We start from the raw sequence: 27,631 nt of genomic DNA, 5'->3' as shown, positions 1-27,631 counted from the left end.
CTTATTTTTTACATTCAGTTTGTTCCTTTTCTTTTTCAGCCGAGTGGTTTTACCATGCTCAGTGCAGGAGGTATGTATGCTCTACCTTTCCTGTTGGACTTTATGGTCTTATTTTAAAAACTGATTAGCCTGGGTCCAAATGTTGGTTCTGTACTGTGTGTCCATTAGTCTACCAGATGTGAGTTACTGTCCCATCAGTGAGGCAGAGCAAACTTTTCTCAGCTCTCTGGCAAAGTTCTCTGGTCAAATTGAAATACCTAAATTCTAACACACTAAACAGTTTTCCTCTGTCACATTTTAATGTTGAAATTTTGCATCTTTTAATTTCAGTATCAAGTTGGGCAACTTTACTCTGTGGCAGAAGCTAGTAAAAATGAAACAGGAGGTGGTGAAGGAATTCAAGTCTTAAAGAATGAGCCTTATGAAAAGGATAGTGAAAAGGGACAGTATACTCACAAAATCTATCACTTAAAGAGGTAAGGGATCTATTTGTGTTCTTTATGTGGGGGAACTACTGACCCATGATTTCCCATCTTCTATTTTCATCATGTAAAAGTACAGTACACTTCAGTCTTGACCAGGAAATATTCAGAGCCAGTTTGGAATTTTATGAAGGGTAATTGGGAAGAAGAAGAGCACATCGTAAAATAGGTCTGGACATCAAAAAAGGTAAGTTTTAGGCACTTCATTCAGCTGAGATTTTTCTGCTGTTTTATACAGCTCATCAAATTGCTCATGTTAAATACATGAGTTTTCCCTAAGCTTGTGATACTTCAGCCTGTGCTTTTGTTAGTGAAGAAATTCATGGCAGCAGCATATCCCTGCTAGTATGTGTTTCTAACAAGGCTTTACTTGATACCTTTCCCTGTGCGACGTGAGCACTACCTCAGCCAGGCTACAGTTCCCTAGACTCTTCCTGAAATTGGGCCATATTTGCTGCCAGTGGGCTATGTTTTTTGTTCCTTTTACAATTATGGAAGAGGATTTCATCTGAGGTCATTTTCTTGCTTACTGTTTTGACACACATGCACCAGTGTGGTGTCTAGTATAAAAAGTGGTTTAGTATCCTGGCTACAATTGTCTTTCACTTCTATTCTTGAATGGGAAATGTTCATTAATATTTGCCTATTAAAAAATATTTTGATCCTGTCACTACTGTAAACAGACTGTCCAGTGGACCAAAGAGTATAGTTCTGTATCTGTTACGGTTTTCTTTGAAGACTTAAATAATATAGAACAGAAGCTTGTAGTTAAGACCTAGAAAAAATTGACTGACAAGAAACTGAATTGTTGACCAGAACCTCCTCCTAGTTCTCTGTGATTGGTAATGTCAAAGTCTTCAAAGTTAGAAACAACTTTCTGACCTAAGAAATGCCTTCGTGGTTGTCTTTCATTTCCCTTACCTAAAGTGGCTCTGGGATTCAACTAAGCCTATGCTTTGTGCTAGTGTTTAATATTGCAGGTGTATGCAGTACAGATTAGTAATGAAGACATGTGCCAGGGCTTCATTTCATCAGGAAGCTGTACTTGTTCTGTTTCAGTTTAAGATTAAGATACTGGTAATTTGTGTGTTGCTACAATTTTGTGGTGTATCTAGTAGAAGTTGACTCGTGCGATGTTTGCTGACCTAAGTTCATGAGGAGTGAAGCCCTCCTCCTTTATTTTCTGTTGGACTACTTACCATGATAGTCACTGGTGTTGTTTTGCATGGCTTACTATATCATTTTACAAGAAATCAGAATTTTCAGCTCTTGTTATTGTTTAAACTGCTCTTCTGTTTTTTTCCTCCAAAACATTATGAAAATTGTGAGTATGTTGGAACAGAGCCTCCCAGCTGGCCTGTCATATTTCTAGAGCCCCTGTTGCAATACTATTTCTAAATTGCTTAGTACCGAAATGTATATTAAATAATGAGTCTTAACTTGAGTCATTAGAGTATGACTTGTTTATAGACTGCCTTTAATGTGGGGTTCCTTACAGCTTTCCAGTTAGTTCACTGAGCTCACGTTCTAAAAATAGGTATTTTCTTTTTTAAAAGAGATCTGAAACTCAGTAATATTTCACTTTTTGATTTGGTTCCCTCAGAATATATTACTCCTGGAGGAATTCTGTGCCACTGCGCCATGCAGAATTTAGCGGAATTCCCTGTTTACTCTGCAGAATTTCTGGCTGCCACTAGGGGCTGCTAAACTCTGCAGAGCCCAGCTCAAAGTGAGTGGATCGCCCTGCCGGGCAGGGCTGGAGGCTGCACACTTTGCTTGATCCTCATTCTCCTGGGATGGAGAGGACCTGGGAGAACCAACCAGCTTTGGTAAAGGGTGAGGAAGGGCAGGGCTGCATCACAAAACGTCCCCCGGTGGGACAGTAAAGAGATTGGAGTGAGTAAAGGCTCTGAGTGTGCTGGTGCCTGGGGGCTGCCCTGCTGCTGGGCTCTGTGAGGAGTGGGGTGCCCGGTGGCTGGACTCTGCAGGGAGAGGAGTGCGTGTATCTGAGCTCTGTGGGCCCCACACAGCCCCCTCCAATACCCCCAACTGAAAGTGGGTTATTGTAGGGGTTTCTTTAACTCTCCGCTCCCAGGGGAATCTTTTTTGCTGTTGTCTGTATTGTTGACATGTTGACAGGTATTTTGAAATAAATTACCAAAATAATTGAAACTGGAGTGATTATATTGTGTTTTGACAAAATATGCAGAATTTTTTGCAGAATTTTAAAATAGTGTGCAGAATTCCCCCAGGAGTTGTGTGTGTGGGAGGGGGGGCACTTTCTGTGATACATGAGGATGTAATTCCTGTTTGTTTATACTTCAACAGTTTACTTACTTAAAACTAGAGCTGGTTAAGCAAAACTCCAATAATTTAGCTAACTCTCTTCCATCAATTCATGAAGAAATTATTCATGAATTACTTCTTCTTCTGTTTGACTAACTCCTTAAAAAGTAAAAAACCCAAAGGCACTTTTTCGCATGCATGTGCCTTTATTAAACTAAACGTAGAGTTATGTATGTCCTAGTGCATATTAATCTCTGAGTGGAAGTATCCCTTAGACAGGACAGTGTGCCATATTTGAAGGGTTGTAGCCTAAATGGAAAGGGGAAAGACAAACTGAAGGCACAGGGACAATAGACAAACTAGGGCAAGGCAATAATATCAGGAAAGGCTGCAGGTCTCCTTGTCAGACCTGGGCACAGTACAGACACTACACTGGTGGATGTCGTTGAAGGTCTCCTGGCAATGAGTGAAGATCCACTGTCCATTGCTGATGTTTTCTATCACTGGCTTTCAATACCATTAGTTATGAGGTGTTGCTGACTTGCCTGTAGAGGGACTGGATATGACTTCTCTCAGGTTGCTGACCATTCCCAAAGGAGGAGGATGGATCCTTGTTCATCATACCCAAGAGTGCTCCCATGTGGAATCAAACAGCTTTCAATTTTATCTCCCTGCCAATTCAAGACATACACGGAATCAGTGGCGGGGAAGAGAGGGTGTTAATGAGGCATATTTCAATATATTGGTGTGTGCTTTCTCATTTGACCCAGCTAGTGCTGTCCAATGTCTGATTCAGTATCTGGGAGACTGAGGTGACATGAAAATGAGACATCACTCCCAGCAGAGAGCCAGAGCAGGAACCCCCTTGGTTTAAAAGAGGGAGCTGCTGACAGGGTCCTGAAGTGGTGAATGCATTTCTTAAATAGCCAGATTTGGTGTACTTCAGCTTGTGCTACCTAGGCATTTGAGGAAGGAGGGGTATGATAAGAGCTAATGTTTATGGTAAAGGTGGAGAGTAGTGACTATTTGTCAGGTTTTAATTTAGTCTTTGGTTAATTATTTTTCTGGTTTGGAGTGAGGAGCAGCTACTGGTCCAGTCTTTATATGTGGCGTTTGTGTTTGTCAGTGGTGCATAGAGCTTGGGATGTGTGTATCTTTTGTATATAAATCAAATAAATGTCATTCAGCTGGCTCACCTCTGATCCTTAGGTGTGTTTCCTTTTGATGGAAGAGTGTGGTACAGGCACTCTTCAGTGTACACTGTAAATTGTAAATTCACTTTAAATACTGAAATCTCATGTTTGCTATCAAACCAATCAAATCAGTGTTTTGCTATCCAAGATTAAACTTGTTCAAGTCAGATAATTTTTTTTTATTGCCAAACGGAGGTTCCAGCTTGGCAGCATGAGCCAAAACATGAGCTGATCTGTTGGAACTAACTACAAGCATATGGCAACAGAGAGTCCTGTGGCACCTTATAAACTAGCAGGCTTATTGGAGCATGAGCTTTCGTGGGTGAATACCTGCTTGCATCCGACGAAGTGGGTATTCATCCACAAAAGCTTATGCTCCAATACGTCTGTTAGTCTATAAGGTGCCACAGGACTCTTAGTCTGGACGTGTAAAAAGCAACAAACACGGCTACCCCTCTGATACAAGCATATGGAAAATTATATCCGGAACTTGACATAGAGGGTTGCTGTGGCTACTGTGAATTAGAATATTTTTGTTGGGTTGGCTCTGGCTGGCCCATCTCCATTTAAATCTGTTTAAAGCATTAAGGTTGAATATTTGAAAGTAACAATATGTTATTTTGCCATTTGTTCTGGATCGCTCCCATGTGGTCAGTCACCAGTGGTACCTGTAGAGTGAGAGAGCTCACACTTCAGCAATCCTGGTGAAAAGGTGATCTTTACTTACCAGCCATTCTTTGGGGAAAGATGACTTTTCCATTCCATTTGAGGTAGAAGGAACCTTGAATGATTGTCCAGAGTGTTGGACTTCAGCCCGGGTTACTGGCCTTGTTCTTGGCCCCTTCATTCTTTTCTCCGAGTAGCCGCACTGACTTTTCAGCTTCCTTTCTTGATCTAACAGGGCATGAGACACTGAAAATATTCTCCATTTAAAAGGAATCTGTTCAGGAACTGGGCATCAAACAGTAGAGGTAGTGAAGTGATTATAAGGAATTAAAGCAGGCCATAGAAATAAATTACTGCATAAGATGGCACTTGAGCCTTTCATCTTGAGAAATCAGAGAAAATCCTAACCTGAGTTACAAGAGAAATGAGTTCAGTAGCAATCTAACTACATAGCAGATAACTGTTACTCACAAATGCTATGTTATGTGGGATTTATTGGTATGGTATGAAATGGAACTACTAACTCCTGGAAAGTTGTTGCAGGTCATTCTTTAAGTGAGCATGGGCAGAGCTGAGTGCACTTGTCTGTACTATACCTAGCTTAAGTCTGTACCACTGATTACAATTTTATAAACTACAAAGTCGCAGTCTTTAAAAAAAGAAATCAATGTTTGTTTAGTGGTGGAGCTACGCCTGATCCATTATGGATAATGAGAATGTCCACAACTGTAGATAGAATCTCTCCTGCTTCAGGGCATAAACCAATCACCAGCTGCTTAGGGTTCAGAAAAACTTATCTTTATGAGGTTTCTGTACTTTACCCTGAAGCATCTGGTCTGACCACTCTTAGGGAGAGAATTCTGGACTCGGTGGCCCTTAGGTTTAATAAGGCCTGGCAATTTTTATACTGGGAAATCAATATTTACTACTTGAGACATAACTGGGATAATTTAATCTATTCCTATCCAGGTTCTAGATCAGAACTAACTGAGTTACATGACTTGATCTGTTATGTCATGTTGCTAGAGAGATCAGCAGACCAGAACCTCAGAGCAGAGTTTCTTTAGGCAATGGTGTTTAGTGTAGGTGAAGAGAAAGGAAAGCTAAACTAAATTTATAATTGAGATCATGCTGCTAAAAATATGCTTAAGTGACTCAATTACTTTGGGAATGTTAACATTATTGCAGTTCATACAAATTAAACTGATTGCTTGTGCATCATTTTTAATATGCTTGGGGTAAAAAGAAGTGCCTTTTCAATTAGATTGCTAGAAATCATTGTGGAATCTCATTCAGTTGGCAAAGCTGTAACAAACATACAATATTTTGCTCTTCACAGTAAAGTTCCTGGGTTTGTAAGGATGATTGCTCCAGAAGGCTCCTTGGTATTCCATGAAAAGGCTTGGAATGCATATCCATATTGTAGAACAAGTAAGCTTGCTCTGAATTGATTCTTACATGTTTGCCGTACTGCTTAGAGATGCTATCAAGTGGTTTAGGCCCCAAAGTTTTGTAATTGGGTGGAAAATATCTTACAGATCACTTTTTGGCAAACTTAATCGGGCTGAGCTATGCAGCCATGAAAGACTACGTAAGTTAACCAGCAGTTATGATGTCTCCAGTACAAGACTTAAAAGTCTGACTGATGTCTCTTTCCAAGTCCAGGATAAAACTTGTTAGGAAAGAGACATAATTTACAGTTCCTAAAAGCTTCTGCAAAGGATGAGTGTAAAGGTTAAAAATTACAATTTGTAGATAGCAATCAAAGTTTCTTTGATTTGATGCAATATTCGTGTTTACTGTCCAGAAAACACTTTGGTCTTTAGAGGAGGAAGTTGTGTAAAGGAGAGACATTCACCGTATTCCATTTCTGAAGCTTTCAATTTCCAAGAATCCTGTCCCTTTTTATTTTTTTGGCCTCTCTTGTGTCAAAATGTTTAAAACACCTTAAAGCATACTTCATCTTTAACGTTAACAAATTGTTTCACAGAAGTATGCTGATGAATGGTTTTATTGTGGGGTTATTTTATTAAACAAAGGGTTTTTAATGAGCAATTGTGTTATACCTTCTGTATTACGGATTGCTTTAGAGTTAAGACTTTTGTGACAGAGTTGTTGCACATATTAACACTATTTTGAATGCCTTCTTTTCCTTTTCGTTGCATGTCCCTCTGGCTTTCAGTTGTAACGGTGAGTACCTGGATTATTATTTGTTTATGAAATGTGTTTTAATGTGGCTCTTGGTTATTAAAGTTATAACTGACTTTCTGGTGCTGCGTATCTGCCAGTCCAGACTCTGGTTTACTGATTAGGTAAGATTTCATCAGTCAGAAATCAGAGTTTTCAGTCTGATACTTTCCGCTACTTCTCTCCTTATTCTCTTTTTCTGCTCTCATCACTCACTCTGCTCTTCATAATTCCTGATACTGGAACAGTGCACCATGGCTAAATGATTTAATAGCTGTGAATATACAGCTTATAATGGCAAGAGTTCCACAGGAAACTATCCAGGAAAGGGAAGAAAGTGCCTTGGGGTCTGCTTTTCTCCAGCTTAGCTTAGCAGACTAACTTTGCCCTATTGCATCAAACACTCTCCACGCAATTACAGCAGGGTCTGGGCATGTGACCTGATGGAAATGGACAGCCAATGTCTCTGGAGGAGCTTTCTTTCCACCAGAAAGTGGTAAGTACTCTCAAGGATAGTCAGAGGGGTGCAGGCTTTCTCTAGTTCAGTGGTCCTATGTGGTAAGGTCTTTGTGAAGGCTGGCACGAAGGAGTGCCAGTTATGTGTCCAAGTACATAACCTCTTCCATTAGGGAAAGTGAAGTGAAAAAAACAGCCAGCCTAAAACATCCCACAGCAATCCCTTATAGGATGTTTTAGTTTTCATCATAGTCTTTGAGAAGGGTAAAACCTCCAATAACTCCTGAATCAGTGTGTGTGTGTGTGTGTGTGTGTGTGTGTATATAGTGAACACTGCTTAGTTATCTGAGCTATGACACTCTATTCCCTGCATAAGGCCAAATTAGCCAAACTGTACTGTACTTGTTGGAGTCACTCACTGAATTTAGAAGTGAAAAATACTTGGGTCTTTGAACTTCCAGGAGACAGAATACTGTATTCGATGGAGTACAAGTCTGCTGGAGTGGCAGTTCTTGCTGTAGTTCCACCCCAGAGCCAGCTGCTGAATTTTCCTGCTGAATGTCCTGCTTGGAATCATTCAGGTTAAGTGCAGCTGTAGAATGGGAAAGGATTAGCACTTGCTCATTTGATTTATCGTGTAGTGCCCAAGAATTTACAAGTCTCTTCTGTAGACATAAACAAGAAATGCTCAAAATAGTGTCATTGCACTGAGCAAAGTTAGTATCCTAAGTGGTAATGGTTTAATGTAGCGGACACACAACTGCTATCATAATTTAATGGCAAATTTCTGTAACCTCATGCATCACTTTGCAAATTTGGCCCTATAGGCTGATGTGCAAAGCAGTTCTTGCTGGCAGTGCAGTAAAGTGCATTTTAAATGAATGTTAATTTCCATAAATGAACAACTTCCTTTGTGACTCGAGTTTGGCCCATCCTGCAACATCATAAGCCAGTGTGTTAAAGCTGGACTAGTCAAGGTAAGAATGACACCAGTAGGTATTTAAACACTGAGCTAATGTCGAACAAGAAAACCCTTCTCTTTGTTAAAAACGGTTGCTGTAAAGTGTAAACCAGTTTTTGGTCTCTTCTCTAGTATATAGCCACTGTAGCTTGAAATTAGTCAGTAGACCCTGGGATGCTTGGCAGAAACACACCCTGCCAGCATCTGACAATATCATGGATCTTGCCTACAGAGATACCACTGATACTGTAAGAACTTGCAGCCCAACCTTTCCTCCACACTGAGAGCGAAAATGTTTGTAAGACATTGAGGTGAGAGCATCTTATTGTCCCTTGAGCAGATAATGGATTATCCAGCATGGAGTGAGTTGAGCTTTCTGTTACAGAGAAGGGCTGGGAAGTTGGGAATGCTTTGGGGAACCAGACATTCTCATTGAGAAGCTCACATTAACTCAAGCTCCACTTCTGTAGTGCAGAAGATTCCTTCCTTTTATGTATGCCTGGCCAAGAGTTCATACTTTGTGAAACTGACATCTAAGCTAATAGCTGATATTTAGAAAGTGTTTTTTCCTGACAAATGACACTCTTTCATTTGCCACTTTTTTTTTCAGTCTTACCAGTAGGCAGTTAGTCTGAAAAGTCAGCTCTGTTGAGGCAGAATGATGAAGGATTGGAGGGCAAATATATAGGGTTCCTTGACTGTGGGAAGAAGGGCCAGCTCCACGGTTTTTGTTGCCCCCCTTCCCCCAACGCAGCAAAAAGAAAAGGGGGGGTGGGGGAATCATGATCTGCAGCTCTACCACTGCCGCTTTAGTCTTCGGTGGCTGGTCCTTCACTCCTAGAGGGAGGTAGGGACCCGCTGCCGAAGACTCGGATGTCCCGCCCCTCACCATTGGCCACCCAAAGCAGCTGCTTGCTGGGCTGGTGCCTGGAGCCGGCCCTGGTGGGAAGAGCAGGGTAATAAGACTGGCTCATGTGTGCAAAAATTCTTATTCCTGATTGGTGAAGTCCGGCTGATTTGAATGGGTTACCTAGGGAGGTGGTGGAATCTCCTTCCTTAAGAGATTTTAAGGTCAGGCTTGACAAAGCCCTGGCTGGGATGATTTAGCTGGGAATTGGCCCTGCTTTGAGCAGGGGGTTGGACTAGATAACCTCCTGAGGTCCCTTCTAACCCTGATATTCTATGAAATGGGCTAACCCAGAATCTGGATTGGTATCACAGAAACCTGTCTTAAATTTGAAACTACTGCTTGTCATAATGGTAAGTGTTTCTTCAAAGACTGACTGTGTTTTTGTTTTTGTAAAGTGTCTTGCATCCTTTCTAATATCGTATTAGTTGGAAGTAATGTTAAATTGCTTGACCTGCTCTCTGTCAAGCAGATTTCATTTGTGAATCCGAGTTTATTGTAGAGTCACCACTGTGGACGCTCCATGAAAACAGTTCAGCTCTCACTACAGACCAGCTATACAAGGAGTTGCAGATGGGGCTGTAAATCAGGTTTAGCCTAACCAATAGCAGTATGTGCGCGCACATACGCATGCAAGTGCATGCTTTCCCTTTGTATCAGTAACAGCTTTCCTTGCTTCTCAGGGGAGGGGTGGAAATTTTGTCTGTTAGGTGGAGTTTCATGATTAGCTTTGTTACGTTAAACTTCATGTTTCCTGGATTTTAGCTAACTCACAGAATATTTAAAAAAAAAAATCTTTTGGGACACTTCCTATATTTTAGTACTATAGGAAAGATCCCACAGCAGAATAGTATTTTTGCATGGAACCTTTTGTTGACTTCTGTGGTAGTCAGTCTTAATAAATAAAAATTAAAATCCTGATTTTTAGAAGAAATAGAAAACTTGTTGTGACATGGGTGGGGGAGGTGGGGGGAGAAGATACTGAAACCACTCGGAGGACTCCAACTGAAGTGTTTACAGATTCTCCATATTTGTATGGGTAGGTGTCATGAGTATCTAGATTCATCAAATGACCATCAGTCAAGTTACAACTTATGCTCTAACCAATATTTCAGTTTGAGGTGTAGGGCTTCTAAATTTGTCTGTTTCCATGTGCAGTAGTGGGGCCTCAATTTCTGTTTCTGTCAGAGTTAAAATGGGAAGCAAAGTTGCTAGTCAAGGCCTACAGTGCCTCTCCTGATGGATAAATCAACTTGTTACATGTAAGATTTAAAAGGGTAAAAAATATAGTCACCCTTCTGCTGCTTGGTTTTGTTTTTTTACAGAATGAATATATGAAAGATGACTTCTTCATAAAAATCGAGACTTGGCATAAACCAGACTTGGGGACATCAGAAAATGTAAGTCAGGGTCCAGTAGTAACCCAGTATTTGCCATACTTCCTGCACACATTGAACCTGATGGACCAGTATTCCTTTTCTGGCTGTGGACGATAGCTGTTGCTTAAAGGAAGGCAGCCTCCCTCCAATAAATAATAAAAAGTACTCCTCTAAACCAACGAAGCTATTTCTCCTACAGCCATGGAAGGAAGAGGTTGGAGAAAGGCACAAGAAGTTCCTAGACAATTCTGTGTGTGCTTAATCTGAAGTGTATCTATGGCTAACAGCTATATGTATATGACACATGCTACATATCTGGGCACTTCAGTTTGCATTAGGTCACTCTTTTGAGAGAATGCATAATGATTCTAATTACAGTGTTTGATGTCCTTAGCTGTAAGGAAAGTGACTGAATACAATTTAATCTTAAAACCAAGCTCCTCTGAAAGCACAAGAACTGAAGGTTTAATAAAGGTACAACTAGCTTCAGAATTGCTTAATTAAATAAGTGGTAACTTCGGAGTATATTCCCCAGGTGATTCTAAGAAAACTGTCCATCTCTGTAGAACTCAGAAAAATCTGGGTAATAAAGAACTAACAGTGGCTGCAATAAGGCAACAAAGGGTAAAGTCCCTTCTCCCCGTTGCAGGTGCACGACTTGGATCCAAACACGTGGAAGAGTGTTGAAGTTGTCCATATTGACATTGCAGACAGAACTCAAGTAGAACCAGCAGTAAGTAGACACTGAGCTTACTGGGAGATGGTTGTCGTATCTAGCTCATTACTTTGGCCTTTGTTTGCACCTTAACATTGTTTTCCATTGATTGTAAATAAACTAATACACCCAATGTATTTGATCCCATTGGTAAATATAAAATTGCTTTAAATAAAAGTATTGATCTAAATTAAGGGATGTCAGATTATTAAAAAAATTAAGTCATTAATCACGAGATCAAAAAAATTAGCTGTAGTTTTATTTGCACTGTTAAACAGAATACCAATTTAAATTTATTATAATTTTTTGATGTTTTTCTACATTTTCAAATATTGATTTCAGTTACAACACAAATACAAAGTGCACAGTGTTCAGTTTACATTATTTTGATTACAAATATTTGCACTGTAAAAGAGAAACAAAAGTAGTGGTGTTTTTCAATTCACCTCAGAGAAGTACTGTAGTGCAATCTCTTTATCAGGAAAGTGCAATTTACAGATATAGAATTATTATTTTTTAGGGCTGTTAATCGCAGTTAACACTATTTTTTTAAACCAGTGTTAATCATGCATCTCTGTTTTGACCCTCTTCACTTACGATCCTTCATCACTCGGCGGACACTGGCACAGTTCTACTGTGTTCTCATGATCTGGAGTGATTAAATATCAGAAAGTTAATGGAGCAAATCAGCAAAAGTTGAGGTCTTTTGAATGGGAAGTTTATTTATAAAAGCATCCAGATGGTTTTCTGGGTAAAGGGACGGTTATCTGTAGCCAAGGCAAGGCTGAATTTCACTACTGTTGAAGTACTTCTAGTCTGCGGTACCACCTATGCTCTGAACATGCTTTCACCTCCAGTTCTTGTGCTACAGATAACCCACCGATAGCAAATGAATCCCATCAGCCGCGACAGAGTACACTTAGGCCTGGTCTACACTACGCCTTTAAACCGATTTTAGCAGCTTTAAACCGATTTAACGCTGCACCCGTCCACACAGCGAGGCCTTTTATATCGATATAAAGGGCTCTTTAAACCGGTTTCTGTACTCCTCCCCAACGAGAGGAGTAGCACTGACATTGGTATTACCATATCGGATTAGGGTTAGTGTGGCCTCAAATCGACGGTATTGGCCTCCGGGCTGTATCCCACAGTGCACCAATGTGACCGCTCTGGACAGCAATCCGAACTCGGATGCAGTGGCCAGGTAGACAGGAAAAGCCCTGCGAACTTTTGAATTTCATTTCCTGTTTGCCCAGCGTGGAGCTCTTATCAGCACGGGTGGCGATGCAGTCCCAAATCCAAAAAGAGCTCCAGCGTGGACCATATGGGAGATACTGGATCAGATCGCTGTATGGGGAGACAAATCTGTTCTATCACAGCTCTGTTACAGGAGACAAAATGAGAAAGCATTTGAAAAAATTTCCTGGCTACGATACAGAGTCCACAGCACAGTGCTGTGTGACAAGCGTAACGGAAAGCCAAAGAATCAAATGGACGCTCATGGAGGGAGGGAGGGGGTACTGAGGACTCCAGCTATCCCACAGTCCCCACAGTCTCCGAAAAGCATTTGCATTCTTGGCTGAGCTCCCAATGCCTGTAGGGTCAAACACATTGTCCGGGGTGGCTCAGGGTGTATCTCGTCAATTTACTCCCCCTCCTCCCCCTGTGAAACAAAAGGGGAAAAAAATCGTTTCTTGACTTTTTTGTATGTCGCCCTGTGTCTACTGCATGCTGCTGGTAGACGCGGTGCTGCAGCAATGAATAGCAGCATCCTGTCCTGTCCCCTCCCCTCCCCGGTGGCAGACGGTACCATACAAAAGGACTGATAGCTGTCCTCATCATCCTGAAAGTGCTCCTGGCTGGCTTCAGGTGAGGTCGGCCGGGGGCGCCTGGATAAAAATAGGAATGACTCCTGGTCATTCCCGGTAGATGGTACAGAACGGCTGGTAACCGTCCTCATCATAGCAACTGGGGGTTGAGTTCCATCAACCTCTTCCCCCCGCCCCTTTCATGTCTAAAGAAAAGATTCTGTACTGCCTGGACTATCATAGCAGCTGGAGGCTGCCTCCCCCTCACTTTATCTAACTAAAAATTCAGTGTTTCTTACTCCTGCATTCTTTATTACTTCATCACACAAATGGGGGGACACTGCCACGGTAGCCCAGGAAGGTTGGGGGAGGAGGGAAGCAACGGGTGCGGTTGTTGCAGGGGCACCCTCTAGAATTGCATGCAGCTAATAATTTCTGCAGGATCTGACACGGAGCGGCTGTGCTCTCTGGTTCTCTGATACACTGGTTCTCTACTACACTTGTCCCATATTCTAGGCAGGACTGACTCTGTTTTTTAGATAAACCATAAAGGAGGGATCGACTCGGGGACTCATTCCCATTTTTGTCTTTGAGCCCCCGGCCGACCTCAGCGAAGGCCAGCCAGGAGCATCCATGACAGCAGCAGATGGTACAGAACGACTGATAACCGTCATCTCATCGCCAATTTACAATGGCACAGCAGACGGTACAGAACGACTTATAACCGTCTCTGCTACCTTGCAATGGCAAATGAATGCTGCTGTGTAGCACTGCAGTACCGCCTCTGTCAGCGGCATCCAGTACACATACGGTGACAGTGACAAAAGGCAAAATGGGCTCCATGGTTGCCATGCTATGGCGTCTGCCAGGGCAATCCAGGGAAAAAGGGAGCGAAATGATTGTCTGCCGTTGCTTTCCCAGAGGAAGGAATGAGTGATGACATTTACCCAGAATCACCCGCGACACTGTTTTTGCACCATCATGCATTGGGATCTCAACCCAGAATTCCAATGGGCGGAGGAGACTGCGGGAACTATGGGATAGCTACGGAATAGCTACCCACAGTGCAAGACTCTGGAAATCGACGCTAGCCTCGGTACACGGACGCACACCGCCAAATTAATGTGCTCAGTGTGGCCGCGTGCAGTCAATTTTATACCATCTGTTTTACAAAACCGGTTTCTGTAAAATCGGAATAATCCTGTAGTGTAGACGTACCCTGAGAGTTCCAGGATCACTGCAATCTCATGGATCAAACAAAGTATAACAGCTTAACCAATGGTATTGCAAAGTAGGTAGCTATCAACTGCAGACCACTCATCATTGTAAATGACAAAGGGCTAAGAGGTGTTCAGATTGCATCTTCCAATCAGTCATAGGCTCTGCCTTCCTGAGGAACCATTCCATCAGGAATACATGACCTATATCACAACGAAAAGACTACGCATTTGTAGCTTCTGAAAAATGCACTAGCTGTTTGCTTTGGTGATCGCTGGACATCCTTGAACGATCACAGCTGTCTTGGAGTCACAACACACCTGATTGATGCTGCATGGAGTCTACAGTCATTTGCTTTAACAGTAATACATAAGCCTATGGTTAATCACAACTAATTTTTTTAATCTAGTTAATTTTTTTTTTGCATTAATCACTTGCATTAACGGTGATCTAAATGCTCAGTACTCTTAAATTTTGTGGGCATTTGCCAATCTATCAGGTTTGATTTTTATCGGCACACTGAGGGCAAATGGATTTTTGGGAAACAGACAGCTTTCAGTTTTAATACAGTAATTGCCTTGATCAACATTTGTGTGCTAGTTTCAGTGCGTGAGGCTGAAATTTAAAATAGGAATTGAGTCCAGCTCTTCTGCATGGCCTGGCACAGAGTGCTGACCTGGCCATCCCTTTTTGTTGCTGTTTTAGGAATATATTCTTAAATAGCCCGGAGTGGGGTTATGGTAGGTTCAAGCAGGTCTGTCTTTGCTGCAGAAATCTGTGTTGGAGAATTGCTATTGCTTCTATCTTTTCAAACTTTATTGAACACTCCTGCCCTTCAGTGCAGCAATTATCACCAGGTGGGCTGGTCTTTCATCTCTGCTGATAGATAGATGGGCCAGCTGTAGCTAGAGAAACACCAGTGTCATTTCTTCAGCTTCCCCTCTCCAGTTCTGCTTTGTTGCTGCTATTATTTTGAAGCACGTAGAAGTATGCCAAGCACCTCCCATGGTCCCTGCCCTGAGAATTTACAACCTAGTTTCAGATAAGATGCAATTCAAGGATAATGCAACAATGAAAATGACAGAGCGTACCCTGGTAAGGTTACACAGTTACTTAGTGTGGGGGTGTGTAGTTTGGATGTTGCAGTGCTGGAGGTGCTCAAGGAGCATAGCACATATAACTGGAAGGGATCTTTTGGGTCATCGAGTCCAGTCTTCTGCTGTTGGCAACCCCGTCATATAATCATGTTCATAAACTTAGCAAGCTCCATCTTAAAAGTAATTCGGTGTTTTGCTCTCACTACTCGTATTGGGAGGCTGTTCCAGAACCTCACTCCTCTGATTGTTAGAAACAATCTTCTAATTTGCAACCTGGATATAGGCCTGGCAAGCTAACTTGGGAATGGCAGTGCATGTGTGAGGGGCAATGAGAGAACAAGGCATGGAAATGATTGCAGACGTATTAGATGTCCCTTCAGAGGCAGAAAGAAGATGCTTAGTCTCAGGCATGCACTTTTATACAGCATATAAGCTTTCAATTCATTGTGCTGTCCAGTACTTCTCACACGCACATAAAAAAAGTGATTGCATCAGACTGCGCTGTCATGAATAGGTACAAGGACTAAGCATTCTTTCTTAACCGTGTTGTGTCCTGACTTTGAATATTGAATGTTGTCCTCTCACCATTAGCTTAGCATACTACTTGAAATGTGTATTTTCCCCTAAGTTTTTGACTGTATGGATATCCATTCTCCACTGACCAACAGCCGTTTGGTTACATTGTTAATCTGGAGAAGAATGTAAAATACCTTGATTTGAAGGTTAACTGCTAGACTGCTTAGAACAGAGTTTTGCAAGAAAACTTGTTCGGTTCATGTTGCTGTCTTTTGTCCCTCTTTTACTTATGCATGCGCACACATGTACCCTTCTTCCCCATTGCATATATTTTTTCACTTTGGAAAAAGCAAAGTCCTCTTTCATAACTGTGCTAACCACTGATAGAAGAGAATATACTGTGTATTCATGTGTTGCTTATGAAAGGAAGGAAAACTGTACATCTTAACTGCAATTCACCAAGTTGTCTTTTTCAGTAATTTTGTTTATTTTTAGAATATTCTGAGAACCCCCATTTAAATCAAGTTAAATATGTCTTGCATGTTTTCATGCAGCGAGGAATCACTTTACTGTTACTTGTGGTGGTTTTGTCATTGCATAAATGATCTGGAAAAAGGGGTTAACAGTGAGGTGACAAAATTTGCAGATGATACAAATCTCCTCAAGATAGTTAAGTCTCAGACTGTGAAGAGCTACATACAAAAAGATCTCTCAAAACCGGGTGACTGGGCAACAAAATGGTAGATGAAATTCAATATTGATAAATAGAAAGTAATGCACATTGGAAAACATAATCCCAACTATACATACAAAAGGATGGAGTCTAAATTAGCTGTTACCACTCAAGAAAGAGATCTTGGAGTCACTGTGGATAGTTCTCTGAAAACATCCACACATTATGCAGCAGCAGTTGAAAAAGCAAACAATGTTGGGAATCATTAAGAAAGGGAGAGATAATAAGACAAAAAATATCATATGGCCTCTATATAAATCCATAGTACGCCCATCCCTTGAATACCGCATGCAGATGTGATTGCCCCATCTCAAAAAAAATCTATTGGAATTGGAAAAGGTTCCGAAAGGGACAACAGAAATTATTAGGGGGTATGGAACGGCTTCCATATGAGGGGACAGTAATAAAACTGGGACTTTTCAGCTTGGAAAAGAGATGACTAAAGGGGGGGAATATGATTGAAGTCTATAATATCATGACTGGTGTGGAGAAAGTAAATAAAGAAATGTTATTTACTCCTCACAAGAACTAGGGGGTCACCAACTGAAATTGATAGGCAGCAGGTTTAAAACAAAAGGAAGTATTTTTTCACACAACGCAGTCAACCTGTGGAACTCTTTGCCAGAGGATTTTGTGAAGGCCAAGACTATAACGGTTCAAAAAAGAACTAGATAAATTCATGGAGGATAAGTCCATCAGTGGCTATTAGCCAGGACGGCAGGGATAGCGTCCCTCACCTCTGTTTGTCAGAAGCTGGGAATGGGCAACAGGGGAGGAATCACTTGTTGATTCCCTGTTCTGTTTATTCCCTCTGGGGCACCTGGCATTGGCAACTGTTGGAAGATGGGACCCTTGGCTAGATGGACCTTTGCTCTGACCCAGTATGGTCACTCTTACGTTCTTATGCATATAACCTTAGAAAAGATGAAGTGGCAGGTAAATATGTTGTGTATTTCCAATTCCAAGCCTGACATTGTGGCAAGCCGTATCAGTGCTGTCGTCTGTAAGAATGCTGGTTCTGACCACAGTATAGGTTTATGTGTATAAATATGAAGCTATGGTAATTATTAGACTCCAAGGAAGTGGATCTAAGGGATCCTGTTAGTGTAAATGCTTCTGTTTACTATATGCCCTTCATGCACCATCGGAGAATGGGCACTATTGTGCTTAGCTACAGCATCAATACATTTTGTATTGAAGACTGACCAGGCAGCGTAGCTAAATATCTGTGCTCGGAACTCCACTCCCCATCTGAGGCATTCTTTGCCTGGTTCCTTTGAATAGTCTGTGGAATGCTTTATATTACTTGCCCTATTTTTCCTTTAGTCGCATTACTTTGGGTGTTGTTGGGGAGTGGGGATAGTGTAAATGTCTTTATTGTCTTTGTGTGGTATCTTACTGGTACACTATGGAGAGGGCTTGCCGCTCTCCTGTCTGAGAAAAGTTGTATATATTTTTCATTACTTCACAAATTTTTCTGAAAATAAGGTAATTACATTTGTAATTTTCTAGCAGTTTTTCTAAAATCCTTAAACTTTTGTCCTCCATACTAAGTGAGTTAACTTTAGCCAAATTCTGTGCCAGTTTCTTTAGTTTCCAACTATAATCAAAACTATAACAAAGAAATATAAAAATAGTAAATTCCTTAAAGATTCTAATGGCATGCATATGCTAATCCACACCCATGTAAAAATGTATACAAATGATTCAGCAGACATATGCTGTTCTCTTAAGGTATACATTTAAACTTGGCCTCTCTTAATCATCTCCAGCACTTTGTCTAAGTAGCTTTTGTGATTTGTATACAAAAGTCACTTCCCAAGAGAGGATGAAGCTTTAAAGCATAAGCAGAAGTGTACATACAATTAACATGAGAAGAGGTTACATTTTTGGAAGCAATCAGAAGGAAAATGAGCATAGTGAAAACAATAAAATTGAAGTCAGGTTTGTAGCTATTTCTGTGCATTGAGGAAATTACAGCTGCCTTGTTCCAGACCATATTTGATGCCTGTTTTGTTTCTAGAACAGCATCTGTGTTTTAGTAATATTTAGTACAGATCAGTAAACTTTCTAGCAATGGCGCACAGATACCTGAGGCGACAGAATTTCTATGGAGCATGTGGTACCATCCCTGTTCTGTACTTCTCACTAGAAATGTAGCTTTAAAATTTGAAATAAGCTTTTGTTAAAGTTGTTAAGAGGACTTTTTAAAATATCCCCATTTGAGAATAAATACTTCTGAAGGTAGAATGGAGCTCTGCTCTGAGGACTGTATTCATGGCATGTTGTAGAGCTAAAAAAATTTTTTTGTTCACCCAGAAGCTTGGCTTACACAACATCTGTTGTTGGAAGTGGCCTGGGAGCTTCTTGTCTGGCTCGCAAAAGTTGAGCGTCTACGTTTCAAAAATGATCAGAGCATACGCAGTGGCTTGTAGAGGAGTATAGACATTGCTCCTCAATGTAGGGGTGAGTGAGAGCCCTAGTTGTTCCAGACTGGCTCCAGATCCAGACCTTATCTTATGGATCTCTCCATTTCCATCAGGCTTGGGTAGGTGAAGGCACTCAGTGCAGTGTGTTTAATCAAAAAGTGAACTGGAGAAGCTTGGAAAAAATGAGCTAATCCTATAATGTGCAAATGTTTCTTCACCAGTCCCATGAAGCCCAGCTGCATACCTCCCTGAAGTGCTGTTGCTCTAGAACACGTTGGGTTTTGAAGAGTGTTTTATTTTAAAGACGTTTTGAAGTGCTTGCTCTTTTAACAGTGTTTTAGCCCCTGCTGGCGTGAGCCACTGTGCTCTGACTCCATTGCTCCAGAAGAGATTTTTGGGAGCTGTGCTGTCCCATAATGATCCATCCTAAGGTGTGTCAGTGATCAGTAACCAAGCAGCAGGGTGTCCTGGAACCTAACATTGTTAACAGGTTAGTTTGGGGAAAAAAAGCTGACTTTGTTTCAGCCCTGTGCTACTTGGGCATTCAGCACAGAGTGGTGGGTTAACTAATGTTCCAAACACCCTTGCAGTTCGCTGTATTTTCTTAAAGAGCTGTTGTCTAAGAGATGGTTTTGCCTGTGATCACCAAAGTTCTCCTGTCCCTTCAAGTGCCGAGTAATGTTGTAATAGAAAGGACTGAGGCAAACCTCACTCTTCGTGGCCAGGGCTGCTTCTCTGCTTTGCTTGACATTTCTCTTCTATTCTGGAAGACTGGGCTATGAACTCTGTTTGATTTTTTTTAATTTTAGAACCTGCAGAGATTGTGTTTCTCTTGGAGTATGGTTTGAAAGGATTAGATTGGTTTGCTGAGCTGATACCACATGCCACATTTACCTTGTCTGGTGTGTACTGCACAGTGTAATTCTCTCAAACTTCAGCCTGCCTATAGGAAGGGTTGTTATATCTCCTGTGATGCTGACATCAGGTATTGGCTTTGAAAACTTAACAGCTTTAACATGCCTTCCATGATTTGGTCACCCCTTCTCAGTTCCGCCCCCTGGACCCTAGGCTATATACTAGGGGTAGGCAACCTATGGCACGGGTGCCGAAGGCAGCACGCGAGCTGATTTTCAGTGGCACTCACTGCCCAGGTCCTGGCCACCGGTCCAGAGGCTCTGCATTTTAATTTAATTTTAAATTAAGCTTCTTAAACATTTTAAAAACCTTGTTTACTTTACATACAACAAGCCTATCTGGCCTTGTGTTGTTCCATGTGGCTCATAAAAACCATGGGGCTTGGGTCTAACTTGTTCTTTCCACTTCTCATTATCCCATTTTTATCTCCTTCATCCATCTTTATCTCATGTCTTCTTCCAACTTGCCCTGCTTGCCTGAAATAACTTCCATTCCCACATTTCTTCATCTGTCAACTCATTTAAAGTGCTTCTAAAAGACAGTCTCTTCCATGAATCTGTCAACGTCTGAATGCTGCTCCCCTCTCTTCTGGTGTGCTTGTACTATATTTCTTTTGCTAGTATATTTACATTGTAAGCTTGCCCTGTTACCTCAGTTATGAGACTTAGCAGGAGACAGAGCTGCGACTGCAGGACTGTTCCAGAAGAGATCCCAATGAAAAGATGAATCTTGCTAATTTTTTGCTTAAATCTCAGCATTTTTACGGTGAAGTGTAACACTCATTGCTTCAACCAGTCTTTACAAAATACCTCCACCAAAACACTCGTGCACACACACTTCCTGATTGTTGGAGAATGAGCAGAGTAGTGGTAAAAGCATGTGTATAGTTGTACCTCCCTGAAGCACTGTGGTGAGAGGGTAGACAGTATACCTGTAAAAAATCTTCTTGGTGCTGACCTGTTACTGTGTAGTGAGGTCTGTTCGTTTGAAGTACTGGCATTCAAGCTCTGCGAACAGTGGCCACGTAACATGTCTGCTCACCAACAATGATGACGCTTAATAGTCTAAAGCTTAAAGGTAAAATTTAACACAGGGCTGAGGTGAAAACTTTGAGAGATTCTGTCTATCTGAGCACTTAGCGCTGCATCAGTTCACATTCAGGAGGTTTTCTTGAGAAACAGGCATATATCCTAACAAAAATATGAATGGTGCCATGTAAAACTGCCTTAAGTTAAGCCTAGAGAGAGATTTTTTTTTCTTCCTTTTGTAACTACCCTTTTTACACGTGCCATTCAGGTGCTACACGCCTGGGAGGCTGAACTGAGGTATTTGCTCAATTATAACTCCTAGCAGTTGTGGTGACGCAAGCCTGTACCACCTCAGTAGTACTGTTATCTTCTACTACCTTGGTCTCTGTTAGCCTGGCCACTGGGCCAAGTTTTAGAGCCATTTCTCTGTGGAGCCTGGGATGGGTCTCTGTCACTCTGAAAGGAATTGCAAAGACCGAAGCGTCTTGCTTCATGGTTTCATGTTCTTATTGCTGTAATTTATGTAACTAAAGGCTGATGTTTCTTTGAAGAGTTCTCTATTGCACTGTTGCAAATGATGTCAAAGGTGCCTTTGAAATACTGTCCTTTGAAACAGCCTTTGAATCCCACATATGCTGTTGCCCTATTGCATTATAATTTTTTTTCCTGTCTCTCTCCAACTTTCAAGAAGCTTTCCATTTTTTTTTAGCTGTACTGTTTATTCAACAGTTGCCTGTTTCACTTCCTAAGAAGGACTTACTGCTGTTGGGAATTATGCTCTGGCTGTATATATATTTTCCTTAAACTCAGAAAAGAGCTTTTGTTTGTTTGTGATCTGGCTCTAGTCCAGGCTCCTTCTTTCAGGCCTGGGAGGAGGGCCTGTGTCTGAGAAGAGTGCCAACAATTCTGTCTTGTGCATCGAGAGGTTTTAATCCAGACATTCTCACTTTTTCCTTCTACTCTTAACCAGACTTGGGTTAAGTGATTCAGCATCTTTGCACAAATTGGTCTCTCTTGTTCCAGAAAAAAATTAAAATAAAATAGATTAATCATTGTAACTTTTGCTTAAATACCAGATTTTACTTATCTGTGACTCTTCATTTGCAATATTTTTTCTCCTCTCATCTCCTATTGCTGATATTTCCCATCCTGCCCAAGAGCAGGTAGATCTTTTTTATTTATTTTTATTCCCCCTTCCCCTGTGCAAAGTGCTAGGAGCAGGCCAAACATCATTTTGTAGAATAGGGTGTTCTAGTGGTATCTGGCCAAATAATTTCAGAAGATAGAATGTTTTTTTTTCATAGACAGAATTTATAAAGCTGCATATTTAGGTAAGCAAAAATGCTGACTTGCCAAAGCTAAGGTTGCACATGCAACCATGACTCTACTCCTTAGAGCTTGTTTACATGGAGGAAAAAGCCTGGAATAGCTATTTCTGAGAAACTGCTCCTCACTATCTTCCTATGTGAACATTGATTCTCCACTGAGTGCCCTTGTGTAGTTTAAATTAATGCACTTCAGCAGCTGATTAATCTAATCCACAAACAGGCATTCTCAGTGCCGGATGAGAACTTCTGCATGGGAGTTAGTGTGGAATAGCTGTTGCACTTTAAATTCACACAAACTTCCCCATGACTTCTGTTGTAGGCAAGACCTTAGTATTCATTATGATGTCTGTTTACATGATCCCATACAGTTTCTCAAGTATAATGTGCTACAACTTTTTCTGCAGGCTTGCTGAAGAGATGCACAGGTGCGCTGTCTCATTTACTGCAGATACTGTATGATGAGCTGAGAGTAAGCCCTTGCCTTATTAACTGACATCTTATACGTGCCTTGCATGGACTCTAGCATTCAGTGTACTTAGTAGAAGATGCTATATGTGTATCTAAGATTATAGAGAACTATGGGTAGGACAGTGAGGTTATGTAAAGATTGTTTTAATGTAAATGCACAAGAGGGCAGAGATCAAGTTGTACAAACCCACCAGGAACCCCTGGGTACATACTCAGGGTGTCTAATGTGTGCTACTGTGGGTTGTGATCTTTGATTTACTTATTTTCAATTAGTCTTTTTAAATATAAATAGTACCAATAACGAAATTTAATTCTTTAGGTTAGAGCCTCTGAGGCAGTCACAGATTGATCAAATTTAGTGGAGGACTGTGAATGATACAATGATCGATACAGTTAAAGACTTTATTTAAAATAAAATAGCTAAAGCAAACAGGAATTACAATATAATCATAGACTCCATTTTAAACTCTTGTTCTAAGATGAAATGGTGCATCCAGTGGTGAGAAGAATAGGTATATAGTCCTTTCGCTAATGGTACCCTCATGGTGGGTGAGTACTTTAATCTAATCTACCCTTTTTATAACACCCCCTAATTAATTAGTATTTAACTTAACTTTTACATATCTGTATTTCCGCTACCATAATTAAAATACCTTCTACTCCCTTATTAGCTATTTAATATTAAACATTACCTTAATTAACATCTGTGTAGTCACCATTCCAATAACTATCAACATAGATAGTATCCTTCCAAACCATTCTCATTTTGTCTAAAACATTTTAAAAACCAGTAAGAACCAAACTTGTTTACATCATGACCTGGTGTTATGTCCTAACTTATCTCTAGCTTGCCTCTGAGCTGTCTCACTTCACTTCACCCACTATTTACCAGGCCGCATTGTCAACCCTATATTTAGCCCCAAAACCTGTTCTCTACTTACATTTAGCTCATTTCTATTTAACATCACTCTCATAGGTCACAGGGCACCAGCACTGTTTTTAGTGCGCTGGCTTGATGAACTAGCACAAATATGTCCACGAGCAGGAGGTCACACCCGTGTTCCATGTGCAGACATAACTTCAGATCTGCATGTTGATAGATCATCCCACCACTGATTGAATCTGCCCTCTGCCTTACCCAGAATGGATTGTTATAGCACTAATCCTTTAAATATGCTTTTTCTTGTTGGAACATTTGTTGCTTTAGTTTTGATACCTTAAATTAAGTTATGATAATTGTGAAGCAGCAGTTTTGCTGAAGGCAGTGCTCTGTGTTGACATGGAGATCTTACTGACACAAGTACAGCTATTGACTTTAGCTTTCACAATTTTTGAACATTTTAAAGAACGTATTAGCGAACACATTAGATTGCTGAAAATACAGTGGAGTTCACTGACATCTTTATAGAAATACTGTACATGATTCTTAATGTTAAGTAGAACATCTTAAAAGAACGAACTTTCACTGTAACTAGATTATCACTTGTGCATTCAGGCATTCATCATTTATTTAGCTATCGGTGTTGTAAATAACATTCAGCTAAGTGTGCTCTTCATTGTAAAAATATTTGTGGAAGAAGGTTAATGCTGTTGGATTATAAAAGCCTTTCATTAGATGCTTGTTTTCAATAAGTGGCTTTTTTAGTGTCTGAATTCATGAACATTTAGCAATCAGTCTGGAGACTTAAAGATAGCATTAGAGGGATCACATACTTTTTGGTCTATAGTTATCCTTTCCTTTCCTTCCAACAAGCAGATCTCAGGTTCACTGTTTTTTTCCATCATTGAAGTGAAATTTTTGCTTGTTTTGGTAAATTGTGTTTTCTGGACTGTTTTCACATGCCTGAAGACGTCATAGTAACTAAATCTCTTCCTGTCCACAGCTTGGTGGTGATAATGTCAGAACTGGATCTCAGTGTTTGTTGCCATGCTGTGCATTTAATAGAAGGATGGGGAACTGCAGCCCATCTACCCCTCAGTGAATTGTCTATGAAAGTTCTATAACCAAATTAGAGCCTTCTCATCGCTGAGCTAGCTTACTAATTTTCCATAATCCTCCTGATTTTGAAATAAAATTGCAAAATTACTAGATTTAAATTTGAATTAGAGTAATTTTGCGAGTCTGCATACATGTACACACACTTATGTCACTCACCACCACTTGTGTCCAGTGAACACTGCAAATAGTGATGCCGTCTCCAGCGGCGGAGTCTTCCCCACTGACCCTGTGGCACCTGTGCAGACTGGCCAATGTGGTCTGTTGGGCAAGCCATGACAATTTTGAATGGATTGGGGTGCCTCTGGGTTCACCGCCCAGGCCACAGGCTTCTTGTTGTGCTCCAGCTGCTCTGTGTGGACTCTGTTGGACTATGTTAGCATGCTCTAGAGCAGGGGCGGGAAAACTTTTTGGCCTGAGGGCCGCATCAGGTTTCAGAAATTGTATGGAGGGCAGGTTAGGGAAGAGAGTCATGGCCTGCTCTATCTACCCCCTCCCCCCATTCCCTGACATCCCCCTCCCACCTCAGACCCCTGCCCCATCCACACTCCTCTGCTCCCTGACAGCTGCCACCCCATCCTACCCCTCCTCTCTTTCCTGACAGCCCCCCCAGGACCACTGCCCCATCCAACCTCCCCTTCTCCCTGTCCCCTGACTGCCCCTGGAATCCCTGCCCCTGACTGCCCCCCCGCTGTCCCACCCAGCCCCCCTGGGACCCCTGCCTCATCCAACCACCCCTTCTTCCTGTCCCCTGACTGCCCCCCCTGCCGCCCCATCCAACCTCCCCCCTCCTTCCTGACTGCCCCCCTGGCAGTTAATAGAAAGAGAGATACCACCTCTCAATGTCATTATATGGAAAATGGGTCTTGTCAAGCCTGATGTCATTCTTTGAGATTACAAATTTGGTTGCTAAAGGTAACTGTGTAGATGTAATATTACTTAATGATCTCGAAGTAAATATAAAGTCTCTGCTGATAAAACTTGCAGATGACACAAAGGTTGGCAGAATGCAGTAAAAGACTGCTCTGTTGTTTATCAATCTAGATTGCTGGATAAATGGTCCCATTCAAACAAAATGTGTTTAATATTGCTAAATGCAAAGTGATACATCTAGGAACAAGGAATGCAGGCAGGATTTACAGAATGGGGGCTTTATTCTGGAAAGCAGGGGTTCTGAAAAGAATGTAGGCATCATAATGGACAATCAACCCAACAGGAGCTCTCAGTGCGATGCTGTGGCAAAAGGGGCTAATGCAATCCTCGGATGTAGAAACTGGAGAGTTGTGAGAAGGGAAGTGACTTTAGTTCTGTATATGACATTTATGAAACTGTACTGAACACTGCGTACAGTTCTGGTGTCAACCTTACAATTATATGGAAAAATTGGAAAATGTGTAGAGAAAAGCTACAAATTTTTCAAGGCTAGAGCAATGTTACAGTAAGACTTAGAGCTCAATCTGTTTAGCTTTTCTAAAAAGATTGAGAGGTGACTGGCCTTTATGGCAAGAAAAATATCAGTTATTTAACCGTGGGGGCAAACTACCCAAGGAAGTGCTGAGGGAATTCTCTATCTCTTGAGTTTGAGAACCACTGATCTAACTGATCACCATATGTGGGGTGGAGAAGGAACTTCCCCCAGGTCAGATTGTCAGTGACCTTAAGGATTTTTTGCCTTCCTCCACAACATGGGATGCAGATAACTTGCCAGAGTTATCTGTATACATCTTACTTAATCAATTTCCTGCCCTTGTGGAGGTCCTCCTATCCTCTCCGTATAGCACATTATAGTCTGTTCTCCTATGGGCTGTAATACCTGGTCTAATTTCAGTTGCTGGGTTTGGTGTGTGGGTGTTGGTGACCTGCAATGTATAGAAGATCAGACTCGATGATCTGGTTGTCCCTTCTGGCCTTAAACACCAACTGTAAGTTCTGTTGTAGATGTGGAGGGAGATGGATATTGCAATATACCCTACAGTGTGGAACTTGTCTCCCCCAACAAAGGACTTGTTACCTGCCAGCCTAAGATACAACTCTGAATTTGCCTAAAAGTCAGGTGATGTCAGAATGCAGATATTCATTAGGTCAAGGCTCAGGGAGAGAGTCTTGATTTTGGTCTTCGTATTGTAGTTCGTTATAACCTGTGGACTCGTAATAGACAGCCACAAGAAACTGGAGAATAGGAAGGAAAGTTGTGTGCAACTTCCACATGCTACTCCCTGGAGGGGGAAAAGTGTTGAACTTTCTGCCTTTCGATGTCACTGACCGAGCCCTTGCCCTTGTGTTATGGAAATGGTGAATAGCCGTGCCCAAACTACATTCTCTGTACGATTCATTGTTTTGTACATCCTTATGTCTCATATTTGTCCCCCCTTTAATGTAAATCTCTTCAAACTCTTTTTATACATGCATCCGATGAAGTGGGTGTTCACCCACGAAAGCTCATGCTCCAATACACCTGTTAGTCTATAAGGTGCTGCATAATTGCATATTTTATGTAGATAATTGAAACAGAGACAATTAAAAATATAGTAATAAACAGTCGTTTCTCCCCCTCCCCCAAAGCCTGTCTTCTAAAGTCTATATGTGCACAGATCTTAACTGTTAAAATTCTCAGCTGATCCTTTTTGAAGATTTTAAAAAACCCTAAAAGACTGAGGGTTCACTGTTCTGATCAGGTGACTATTGAATGACTGTCACAAGTCTCATGATAATTAGCTTCTAATAATTTGGTATAGATGATGATTCTGTAAATTTAACTTGAAATGGTAATTGATTTTATACTTCTAAGTTTAGTGTTTATCTGACTTGAATTATTCTACTAGGCAGGTGGCCACATGCTGGTTTTACTTATATCTCATCCCCC

At 41.2% G+C, this 27,631-nt stretch overlaps 1 protein-coding gene across 1 annotated transcript in view; it reads left to right on the top strand.

The window, feature by feature from the left end:
- PITPNB (phosphatidylinositol transfer protein beta) overlaps positions 1 to 27,631 on the top strand; it is a 74,892-nt gene that overhangs the window by 6,745 nt on the left and 40,516 nt on the right. The window contains exons 2-7 of the mRNA XM_050924072.1: positions 40 to 70; positions 331 to 476; positions 5,967 to 6,058; positions 6,810 to 6,817; positions 10,464 to 10,538; positions 11,167 to 11,250. Of these exons, the coding sequence (XP_050780029.1) occupies positions 40 to 70; positions 331 to 476; positions 5,967 to 6,058; positions 6,810 to 6,817; positions 10,464 to 10,538; positions 11,167 to 11,250 (436 nt within the window). The remainder of the gene's footprint in view (positions 1 to 39; positions 71 to 330; positions 477 to 5,966; positions 6,059 to 6,809; positions 6,818 to 10,463; positions 10,539 to 11,166; positions 11,251 to 27,631) is intronic.

The sequence above is a fragment of the Gopherus flavomarginatus genome, chromosome 15, assembly GCF_025201925.1.
Source record: "Gopherus flavomarginatus isolate rGopFla2 chromosome 15, rGopFla2.mat.asm, whole genome shotgun sequence".
Lineage (NCBI taxonomy): Eukaryota > Metazoa > Chordata > Testudines > Testudinidae > Gopherus > Gopherus flavomarginatus.
Note: the sequence above shows the minus strand (reverse complement) of the source record. Positions and strands in the feature narration are given on the sequence as shown.